The sequence below is a fragment of the Eleutherodactylus coqui genome, chromosome 6 (genome assembly GCF_035609145.1).
Source record: "Eleutherodactylus coqui strain aEleCoq1 chromosome 6, aEleCoq1.hap1, whole genome shotgun sequence".
NCBI classification, from domain to species: Eukaryota; Metazoa; Chordata; class Amphibia; order Anura; family Eleutherodactylidae; genus Eleutherodactylus; species Eleutherodactylus coqui.
In genome coordinates this window covers 41,720,487-41,732,504 of record NC_089842.1, presented here as the reverse complement: position 1 = coordinate 41,732,504, position 12,018 = coordinate 41,720,487, and the positions used below count along the sequence as shown (strand labels likewise).

Here is a 12,018-nt window from a genome sequence, read left to right as displayed (position 1 = left end):
TAGCACCATTGAAAAATACAACTCATCCCCCCCAAAACAAGCCCTCATACAGCGACCTCGATCGATAAATAAAGGAGTTAGGATTTTTTAAAAGGGATAAGGAAAAAACAAAAATGGTAGGGGGGGAATGGGCCATGTCCTTAAGGGGTTAAAGGGGTACTCCAAGAACTTTTATCCACAGGTTAGGTGATAAGTCTGATCGATTAAGAATCTCACCACTAAGACCCCCACACATCCCAAGAACAGGGGTCCCCTCTCCTCCTCACTCTTCTCACACATCCACAGTGAGGAGGGGACTGGATGGAGCGGTACTTGAGCATGCATGGTGCCACTCCCTTCATTTTTAATGGGAATACTAGAGATAGCCGAGCACCTGTACTCTATTACCGTCTGGCCCATTGAAAAAAATGCAGCGGTGACCATTACTGCATTCAATCTCCTTCTTACTGTGGGGGTTGCAGTCAGGAGGAAAGTGGGACACAGGACCCCATTCTTGGGATCCCTGGGGGTCTCAGCAGCGAGACCCCCACCAGTCAGACTTTTATTACCTATCCTATGGATAATTTGGGGAATACCACCCTAAAGGGGTTGTTCCACTTTTAGCTGTTTTCAGAAAGTTCTGTACATTGCGCTGTGGCCTAAGCTGGTACTGCAAGCTGAATACCATTCACTTCAATAGGATTTAGCCTGCAGTACCAGCCCTGGCCACTGTGCAATGTACAGAGCTGTCAGAAAACAGCAAGAAGAGGGACAATCCTTTTAAAGGGAATCTGTCAGTATGTTTGAGCCACCTAAATTACACTATGGGGTTCAAAGGTGAAGAAAAGTATGTTCTGGGGAGCTGTGTCATTCATTATATGTTGTGCCTTTGAGTAATCAGTGCATGTACACAGAGTGACCCTTTTCAGATGGCTCTGTGCGTGCGCTCTCCCATAGAAATCAATGAGAGGGCGAGGGCACAGTGTGACACTTTTCAGAAGGCTGTGTACAGTCGCTGATTGCTCGGGGGAACAGCGCTGGAATGGGGAACCTGGTAAATATGAGACACAGCCCCCTGCCCCCCCGCCCCACCACCACCCTTACCCACATTCTCTCAGCTTTTGGCTGGATAACTACTCCACATTTCCATTGTACCATCTCCATCGTGTTAGGAAGTAGCAGCACATTTCAGGATCTCTTCTTGCTGTCAGCGCCTGGAAATATTCGTGTTTAAAGAGCCCGAAAACCCAAGAGAGTCTGAGTGGAATAATGGAATGTGAGGGAGGGTGGTGTGACACAAGTTGGAGGCAAAAAGGAAAAAAACAATACTGGTGTTTCGCTGGAACTTTTTGAGCTGAACGTGGAGTCAGAAATGAAACCTGACAACTCTTTTATTAAAGTTAACAGCAGCACAATCAACACGTTTCGAGGCAACACGCCTCTTCCTCAGGTGCTGAATGTGCACAGCTGTGGCAGGGGAGAGCGGCTAAGATGTGCACCATATCTGTTCCTAAAGAGAAGCTGTTTTTCTTCGGGGACCTATGTAGCGCACATCTTAATGCTCTTCCCAAACAGCACTGCTGAGGAAGAGGCTAGTGGCCTCGAAACGTGTTTATCGTGCTGTTAATACCTTTAAATAAAAAAGTGTTCATTTGAGAAAGCTGCGCTGTTAACCCAGTACTTGTTCCTTTTTACATCTCGCCTATTCTGACCCCGTCCTCCTCAGTCACCTTGTTCCAATATACTACTTTAGATAACAGCGATCTTCCAAGACAGGAGATTTGTGCTTCCGATATGATTTTTAGCTCCCAGAGGATTGGCTACGCCGTGGCAAAGTTAGGCAAAAATAGGTTTTTTAGCTTCTTAACGTAAATGGTGAAGGGTTTCATTTCCTGACAGCCAGCAGAGATAATAAAACACAAGGTATGTTAGAAAGTAGCAGAGCTTTTCATTATACAGCGATTAAGCTTTATTGATGTAGGGGTCTTACACCCGTCTCCCCTGGTGGACAGACCCTATTATAGAATGAATCGGCTTTATCTACATAAATACGGATGACCCCTTTAAATAGACATTATGCTGTACAGGGGAGTTCTGATGGGGGTCTCACCAGCAGCATTGGATGAAGAGTTCTGCCCGTCCCTGAGACCCTTCACCAATGGGCTCCATACGTGTGCTTCTAGAAAAGAAGGTCCTGTCCAACGAGGCTGGAGATGATGGGGGAGTTATCCCTCACCAATAACTTAGTAACAGTACATGAAGACAGGAACACGGCTCATCCGGAGAGATCTTCTATTTTATGGCCTCCTTTTTTACCATTTCTGCAAAAAAAAAAAAAGTTACAATACTCCATGTAATCAAAGGAATATTACTGGGCAGAAAGCACATCAGCCATTAAAATATTGTGATGAAGTACCAGGAGTCACCATTAGAGGTCCCTGTTTTTAGTATTTTGCTGAGGAGGCAGTACCGGAGTTGGCCAGTAACAGTGTTTCGGTAAAAGGGTGCCTTTCTCATAATGAAGTTGTAACCTGGCTTGGTTTTCTAAAAGGGAGGGGATTCCCTCAATAGGTAGCTAGAGGCCTCCTAGGTTGGAGAGTGAAACCCGGACTGTGTCTGAGGAAGACATGGGCACTGCAGTTGGTAAATGGACTATGTTATGAGATTGTTGACATGATGCTACGGCATTAGGCCAACTTGAGGCCTGGCCACGCTGTCTTCTGTACCATTCGTTTCACGTACGGAGTGCAGCAATGTGTCGTGGTCTGACCATAGGTCGACGGACTCTAACTCTGAGACCTGCAGTTAGGCTGGGACACACTGCAGTTTATAACTGGCACAATGACCAGCCCGCCGCTACTTTTGGGTTCTGAGGGGCAGGCAGCGGGTCTCCAGCACTGGACAGGGGCCGCTACAGTAGGTGAGCGTGATATTTTTGTTATCTAGATTAGAGCCCGTTCAAATCAGTGTTTTTCTTCCCATTTTTACCAGATCCGTTTTTTGTTTTTTTTTAAATGAAACGGATAGTAAAATGGAATTAACCCTTTCCAATCCACTGTCTGTCGTCTTCAGACATTCTGATTGAAGGCTGTGCAGCTCCGATGTCAGAAGACGTCTGGCAGGGTATTCTAACTGTATATTACTGGCCGCTCTGTGGTCAGGGACCTCTCCAGCATGTCCCATACTGCAGTACTGGCTCTAGCCAGCAGATGGCGCCATTGTATAATGGCTGAAAGAGAAACCCCCCTAGGAAACCCTGAATCCAAAATTGGATTGCAAAGGGTTAAAGCAGAACTATTTGGAGACCATAGTTTCCACTTTTTTAGTGGGTACGGTAGACAAATTTATTTTTAAAAAGGCACATTTTTATCAGTTTGTTTATCTTTTGTTCGATTTACATGCCAGTGCCAAACAGACCCCATTGGCTATAATAGGTCTGTCTGGTTTTCGGCATTCCAACCGGCATTCTACAGGATAAAATGGCGCATCATGATCTGCTATTTCATCCAGAATTTTCAGAGGCACTGAATAGAACCTCCAACCTGGATGTGAATGCGCCCCAAAGGAACGTCCTTGTATTATAATGAGCAGGACAAGGTGATTCTTACCAAAGCTGTTGGGTTTTGACGCAGGTTGGGTTTCATTCGCCGCCTTATTTTCCTCACACGATGTAAAGTCAGGAGTTTCGTAATCTTCATCCATTCCCACCAGCAGCGTCATGAAGTCCACCACGGTGTCAATCTTCTCGTTGTGTCGGGTTGTCTTCTTGAGCGTGCAAAGAACACTGAGGCGGCCGAAGGACTTCAGTTCGGAAATGTTGGCACGGAGGAACATGATGATGATGTTCAGGTCATTGATGGGGCAGCCGAGCATCTTGTTGGTGAGGAGATCGAAGGCTGGCAGCATCTCGTAGACATTCAGGAACTGCTTGTCCCAGTGAAACAGCTTGCTCATATTGAAGAGTATGACGGGCAGTAAGAGCAGGTACACCACCGCATTGACCACGCTGATCACCTGGAAGACGGTCAGAGCCACTAATTTGCACTTGACGAATTCGGACTTGGACGGCTCAGACACGAGGAATCCCGGCGTTGCATGACAGTTAAATTCTTCCTGCTGGAAGACGCTGAGATGGAAGAATCCAAGGTAAAAGCAGGTGAGGAGGATGAGGACCAAGAGGAGAATGTTCCTCAGGATGTAGGTGAACGCAATGTAGTGCGACCGCTGCTTGCAGGTCAGATACTTCTCCAGCAGAGGAAACTCAAAGTATCGGACGTGACGGGCGCTGGAAGAGAAGGGGCTGATTAGTTCACAGCAACGACAATATATTCAAAGGGTTTAATGTGAGTAAGACCGGATTTACGTATACGTCAGAACCTCTGTCGTAGATGCGTCTGCATGAAGCGCCTTTTCTTCCGATCAGCTGGGCAGAAAGCAGGCGGACCCCATTATAGATTATGGTGACCGCCCAGTGCTGTTCGGTTACATCCAGAGATGGAACCACATGGCGCGGGGATTCCCCTATCCGAAAAGGTAGCGGAATCCCCATCACAGATGTGAAAGCACCCTAAGTCTATAATATATCTGTATAGAGAGATCTAACTCTCCAGCTTCCCCTCACACAGAGATAGAGGTAGGCGATCAAATTCTGGCTTACTGCATTCACCACTAGGTGGAGCTCACTGCATACAGATGTATTATTTCGTTTCATGAAACTGATATATGTGTAAATATATAGATGCTTCTTCTTGGATTCTGTCTGTATGGAAATAATGTGACACGGGCTGAAAATGTATATTTTATATACATTGATATAGTCCTAATCCTGAGTTAGTGTACATTTTTTGTTATACAGCAGTTACATCCAGAGCTGCATTCACAACTCTACCGAGAGACCTAAAAGTCAGTTTTGGGATAACTCCATATTTGATTTATCACCTATCAACATAGGTTCTGGGTGTCTCACCACTGAGCCTGAGAACAGGGATCCCATGTCCCCCTCTCATCCTCACTGCGGGGTCACTGCACCCCCTGCAGTGAGGAGGAGACTGTATGGAGTGATAATTGAGCATGTGTTGTGCTGCTCCATTCATCTTCAATGGTACTGCCGGAGATATCTGAGCGCTTGTACTCGGCTATTTCCGTCAGCCCTGTTGTAATGAATGGGGCAGCACTCAATTTATCCCCTTAGTGACGGAGCTTTTTTGCTTTTTTCCATTTTTGTTTTTTCCTACTCCCTTTAAAAAACCATAGCTCCTTTATTTATCCATCGACGTCGCTGTATGAGGGCTTGTTTTTTGCGGGACGAGTTGTATTTTTCAATGGCACTATTTATTGTACCATATAATGTACTGAAAAACTTTTTAAAAATTATTAGCGGAGAGAAATGGAAAAAAAAACGACATTCCACCATCTTTCGGTGCGTCCTGTTTCTACGGCGCACAAACTGCAACAAAAACGACCTGATATTTTTATTCTATGGGTCAGTACGATTACTACGATACCAAACTTATATAGTTTCTGCGGTCATTTTGTGCGCGCGATAACTTTTTTATTTTTCCGTTGACGTAGTTGAGCAAGGGCTCATTTTTTGCGGGATGTCCTGTAGTTTCCGATAGTATCAATTTGGAATACATACAACTTTTTGAACACTTTTTATTGCATTTTTTTTCTGGGAGACAGGATAACTAAAAAAGTGTATTTCTGGTATTCTTTTTTTTTTTTTTTTTTCGGACGACGTTCACCGTGCAGGAAAAATAATGCATTACTTTGATAGTTCGGACTTTTACGGACGCGGCGATACCAAATACATATTTTTATTTTATGATTTAGATTTTTTAATAATAGATATGGCAAAAGGGGGGTGATTTAAACTTTTATAACTTTTTTTTTTTTACAATTTAAAAAACTTTATTGATCTTTTTTCTTACTTTACTTTGAAGTCCCCCTGGGGGACTTTAACATGCGATGCTTTGATCGCTCCTGCAGTATGACGTAATGCTATAGCATTACGTCATACTGCTTTTTTACAGGCAGTCTATCAAGCCACCCTGTGTGGATGGCTTGATAGGCAGTCTGCTAAGGCAGCCCTGGGGCCATTCATTAGGCCCCCGGCTGCCATGACACCTGCACGGCTCCCCCGATCTCACCGCGGGGGGGCCGTGCGGGACCCCCAAACAGCGTTCGGGGGATTTAAATGCCGCTGTCAGAATTGACAGCGGCATTTCAAGGGTTAATAGCCGCGATCAGCCGAGTGCGGCTATTGCCCACGGGTGTCAGCTGTAATAAACAGCTGACGCCCGCGCTGTATGGAGGGAGATAGCGGCGCTACCTCCCTCCATACACGTCCTGCAACAGCAGGACGTAGTTTTACGATAGCGCCGTCACTAAGGGGTTAATATCCACACTGCAGCAGGGGCACTGAGGAGAACATTTGACCCCTGTTTTGGGGATCGGTGGGGCTCCTGCAAATGAGACCCCCACAGATCAGTTTTTTATCACCTATCCTGTGCATAGATGATAAAAGTCAAATTTGGGAAAACTTCTTTAACTTTAGGGCATTAGAGTGAGGGAGATGTTGTGTACTAAGATACTAGATCTAAGGGCTTATTCAGATGACCGTATATCGGCCGCGTATTCACACCGGCCGATATACGGCGTCTCTCTCTGCAGGGGGATACGCAACGGGCTGCGCAATTCTGTGGGAAAATACAAATCTAGAACTCCTAAGGCTAAATAGCCATTTAAATTGGAGCGTGGTTGTGTCCCGTCCCACCCTAATGTATCAACCACAATGCACTGCACGAAAGCCATCACAGTACAGACTCCTGGCCTCAAAGAGATTTTAACACTAATTAACAACAGGCATCCAGCAGAACTGTGAATGCAGCTCTGGATGGGACTGGAGTATTTTCAGTTAACTTTTAATACATTTGTAACTGCTGTACTTCCCTTTTCTGGTAAAACGGTGTTAAAAAATTAGTATAATCTAATGTGCTGCCATGAATTTATTAAGGGTGGAGTTTACTCCATCAGTTTTCATCTCATTTGTGCAGGAGTAAGATAAGCCAGAAAAGTCTGCGCTGTTACTGTAACTGATGCATAATACTCACTGCACCTTTTCAGCTCCTCCCAGAACAGCTGCGGGTCGGGGCAGCTCCTGTGGGTCTTCAGTAGATGTTGCACCAATTTAATGGATCGGTTGTAGGATTTGTCCAGCTCGTCAATGATGAAGAGGAGATCTGGATATAAGGCAGACTTGGAAATATATCTCCATAGCGCGACTGGAATATACATCATCACAGCGACAACCATCAGCATGAAGGGGAACACCTAGCAGAATGGGAAGAGGGAACTGATTAGAATGCCGTATATGCAATCTTGTGCCCACCATCGGTGCCAGAGGTGTAACTAGCAAGAAGGGTGCCCCACCTATCATGTGCTGTATAGAATACTGGTGTCTGCTTATGTGGTGGAGGGGGCCCAGCCACCAGTGTTACGGCTCTTACTTCACGCCATATAGCTACCAAGGTGGTTGGCACATACGGTTCTATGTTAGAGAGAAGGTGTGCACACTTTAGGGACCCTCAGTAATATTTAAAGGATATTCTTGCACCAGTTTTGTGCACAAGACTCACACAAATATAAAGGCTTACTGGCATACTTATATACCAGGCCTACTGGCAGCGCAGATTTCACCTATACTCTACCCTGGACATAGTCTTGACTCAAGTATGGGCTGGTCCAACACTGCTGCCAGGATGACCTTAATAGGTATGAAGTTGTTACAAGTTACGGGTAAAGTTTATGGTTTTAACTTTGAGTGATACATTTGTATTGTTTAATTCTAAAATAATAGTTTAAACCCCCCCCTGGGTCCCATTTACATCCGTGTTGGTGGCTGCGTTGGGCTCCTGCGTAGATCCAGCACCAAATTCCGCGGTATGCGGCGCTATTTTGTCTGCGAAAATGGCGATGGACTACCAGAAGCTGGATGGACGCCTTATAGTCACTGAGTCTGTTGGGCTCCGGCGTGTGCAGAGGACGGAGCTGAACAGCGAAACTAGACCGTAGCGTCCGGCCGCAGATGTGAATGCGGTCTTATCAATGGAGGGGGAAGCCAAGCTGTGGCGCTATGGACTCTGCGTCAACGTGTATAATAATACATGATCCACATGAATGGTCGCAGTGTGATACAACATGGGGCACCCTGACGTACAGCAGTAATTACTGGTTCCAGCTGACACATGTAGACGTCCCGCCTTACCTTGTGGATCCACAGGGATGTGGCTGACAGCTTCCCGTCGGCGGTGAAGTCGTGGTGCGTCAGCGACTGCCAGCAGTGTTTGTCCACGTACTGCACTTGCTTCTCAGTATAATTACTTGGAGGGAAGCACAAAATTTGTGACCCTGAAATAGAGAAAACGTTGTGTGATAATATACGCACCCAGGCCTCCGCACTGCGCACTGTGCATGCACGCGGGCGAGCGCGATATCAGTCCGAGAAACACAGACCGGCATCGCGCTTGTAGACTGGATGTGAGCGCAATGCATTTTTGCTTTAGAAACGCATCGCATCTATGAACTTGTGATTCTTCACGTGCGTCTCACAGCTTTCAATGGTAAAAAAAAGTATCGCACTCGTATGAAAATCACATGGCGTGCGAGTGCAATGCAATGTTTTTGTTTTTAGAGATCCCATAAAATTGCCCAAAAATAGGATATGGAGCGATTTGTCAAATTTCCAGCAAGAGAAAAATAACTCATGAATAGAGATGAGCGAGCATTGCCCTTAGCGAGTATCTCCGTTGCGGCAGTCAGCGGGTGGGAGAGAGAGATCTCCCCGCTCTCCCCCGCAGCTCCCTGCCCGCAGCCGGCAGCCGAATATTTGCTCCCGAGTGGGCAGGTACTCGCTAAGGGCAATGCTCGCTCGAGCAATTGCCCTTAGCGAGTATACTCGCTCATCTCTACTCATGAATAAACGGGGTATAAAGCTCGCCCGTGTAAAGGCAGATGGGGCAGATTTGCTGCAGAATGTTGATGCGGACCCTTTCAAAAACCTGGTCCGCAAGCTGTGGGAAATATCTGCATGAAAACCGTGTGGGCATGGCTCTGAATTTCAATTTTATCGCCGTTTCCACTGCGGAATTCGCCTCTTAATGAGCGGGGAATTCTGCACGAAAATACACGATAAAACCCGCTTCACATGGGTACCATGTGCCACCGTTTTATTTTTAGTATAGAAGGAAGCACTCAACTACACTAGTGATGCCCATTTCACTAATGCAAGTTAACCCTTTCCAATCCACTGTCTGACCTCTGAAGACATTATGATTTAAGGCTGTACAGCTCCGATGTTGGAAGACGTCTGTCGGGGTTCTCTTACTGTATATTTCCAGCCTCTCTGCTGTCGGAGCCTATCCAACGTGTCACCTCATGCAGTACTGGCTTTAGCCAGCATATAGCGCCATTGTATAACGGCCGAAAAAAAGAATAAGCCCCCTAGGAAAACCAGGATACAAATTGGATTGGAAAGGGTTAATGTTCATTTCGGTTTAGGGGTTTCATCACAACGCAGTAATGGATCCCCCAGATGGAATCTCACAGCGTACTGGTAACACTGCATAAGAGACCTTTCACACAGGCGCAATTGTTCCGTAGGACGCAGCAGAACTCGCCATTCTGTCGAAAGTTCCACCCCAAAATCTGCACGTCTAACACTAGTTTCACACGGGCGCATCTTTTCTTCCAGAGATTTTTGTGCATTAGGGCTGCTTTTTCTTGCAAAAACATCGCTGCTGTTTGCAATCTTCTTCATGGTTTTAGTGCGATTTTTTTTTTTCTTTTTTTTTTTTTCCCAAAAGGATTTTCTAATGTTAAAAATGCATCGCATGAAAATTGCAAGTTTGTGCTTTCGATGCGATAAAAAGGAGGCTCTACAGGAAAACATGCGAGATAAACTAAAATCGCACATCGCAGAAAGATAAAGCACGCTGCGATTTTTCTCTCTCTCCACATTGCATGAGTGAAAACATCGCAAATCTGCAGGAAATCTTTGAAAATCATTGGTTTTATAATTCTGCGATATTACTCTCGGATGGCGCGCTTTTATCGCCCGTGTGAAACCGCCATAATGCAATGAAAATGGTTCAATTGTGCATTAAGACCCACATATAGGGCTTCAGCACAACGTATTGGCGCTATGAACAAAGTGGATTTGTGTCTGTGTACTTTACTGGGTTTTTTTGCGCATATGCAGGGTATGTTCACACGGGCGCGGAACACCTCCCCCCCCCCCACCCCCCCCCCCACCCGCCCTGGCTTCTTTGGGGACCAATGCTGCGCAAATGTGTGCAAAAATAGAGCAGGTCCTATTTTTTTGCAAGTGAGGAAAAATACTCAAAAAGTCCCTGGGCTTTATTCTCCGTGTATTGCATATGCAAATTTTGCGCACACAAATACGCCTGCGTAAAGCTTAGAAATTGGGATTTCCGTGGCAGCACATTTCGCTGCGCCTGTGTCCGTGTGAAAGATCCCTAATGGGAGCCATTGCTGGATGGCTATGTGGGCTACAATAAAAGAGGTCTACTAGAATGGATGTCACATTTCTACAGAAGACACTTGCAGCGTACGACTTTAATCCAATTTTTTTTTTAAACACGTGCCAAAAATTGCTACAAAATAAAACATGCAGTAATTATATATTCTTTCTGAACATTTCCATTAATTAAAAAAAAAGGGTGAAATATCACCATTTATCCATCCATCCATCCCTTCCTCATTAGCGCAGCCCTGTCAGTGCCCATAGGAGTTGTCCCTTATCTTTCCACACACCTAAAATCTATGCTGCTATACAATTTGATTTTTCTTCTTTTCTGCCCTGTGTCAGTCTTCACTGTAATACTGGCATTCCGTTCCAGAACCAGGAAGCCCAGGATGAACGGACATTCTGGTTGCATAGATAAGTGGAACTGGGTAGGAACTAGACATAAAGTGACTATAAATGATACATACAATACGGTATCTGTAGAGGGGGGGGGGTTAGTCGTACAAGACATATTTCGCACACATACTGTCCTTACCTGTAGAAAGCTCCCGGGCAAAAGTCATTGAGACAAGTATCAAGGGGAGACCAACGGAGACGATCTTAATGACACGATCCAGGGGTAACTCCAGGCGGAGGCCTTTCTTATTTGGCGGGACTTCCGGCAGTAAAGCATCGGAGAGCATGTACTCCGCCGCCCTGTGTGCTATAGACATGGTGGCTGCGAAAATCAGCAAAAATCCCAAAAAAGAAGGAGCCCCCAAAATATTCCCAGTGTCCCCCAGCAATAACCCAGAGACCCGTGTGAGAGTGCCGGCAGCTCCCGTCTTCACAGGAGCTTAAATACCAAGGAGGTTATTTCCAAAAATAAATCCCTTTATTCATTAAACTACAAGATGAGCAAAAATACCCTGAAATGTTCCTGCTTACTGACAGCTTCTAATTTACTGACCACAAGCTGTAAGACTGCAGCCGGAGCCCAGAAGGATCCTCGCAGCCAATGTAGCGGGGTCGTACAATTACAGGGGGCGCCTTCCCTGCAGGCTCTATATAGAGATCTGTGGGGAGAAGACATGTCATTATCATGTGAACACAGTGGGGGCACATGCTACATACAACATGATGTCAGCCAGAGGCGTAACTTGAAGCTCCCGGGCCCCGAAGCAAAACCTGTAACAGGGCCCCCAACTATAATGCTTTACTCATAGTACTGGGTTCCCTATATGAAGTAGAGAGGCCTTATCGGCCCCCTAAGGCTCCTGGGCCCGGGTGCAACCGCATCCCCTGCATCCTCTATAGTTACACCCCTGATGTCAGCAGGTCCTACGGCACCAACAACCCGGGAGCCCCGTGTGGCTCTACACTGACTAGGAGAAGAAGGAAGCTCGTGGGCCTCGCTGCACATCTGTAACAGACCCCTCACCCACAATGTGTCCTTTATAGTGCTGGTATATTCTTTGGGCGCCTTCACACACACGAATATTCCGCAAGACACT

The 12,018-nt window shown here is 46.0% G+C and overlaps 1 protein-coding gene across 1 annotated transcript; it reads right to left on the bottom strand.

The window, feature by feature from the left end:
* Positions 1-1,909: 1,909 nt before the first annotated feature.
* On the bottom strand, positions 1,910-11,702 carry PANX3 (pannexin 3). The gene is made up of 5 exons (XM_066606675.1): positions 11,061-11,702; positions 8,246-8,388; positions 7,097-7,311; positions 3,588-4,264; positions 1,910-2,300 (listed from the first exon to the last, which is right to left on the bottom strand). Exons 1-5 carry the CDS (start codon positions 11,236-11,238, stop codon positions 2,272-2,274), a joined length of 1,242 nt encoding a protein of 413 aa, XP_066462772.1. The 5' UTR covers positions 11,239-11,702; the 3' UTR covers positions 1,910-2,271.
* Between the last annotated feature and the right edge of the window lie 316 nt (positions 11,703-12,018).

Excerpts from the sequence above, each read along its gene's own strand:
- PANX3 (XM_066606675.1), bottom strand. The coding sequence starts at position 11,238 with ATGTCTATAGCACACAGGGCGGCGGAGTACATGCTCTCCGATGCTTTA. Across the intron at positions 8,389-11,060 it reads TGCCCGGGAGCTTTCTACAG|GGTCACAAATTTTGTGCTTC; the intron begins GTAAGGACAGTA and ends TCTCTATTTCAG. Across the intron at positions 2,301-3,587 it reads GTCAAAACCCAACAGCTTTG|AAATGGTAAAAAAGGAGGCC; the intron begins GTAAGAATCACC and ends TTTTTTTTGCAG.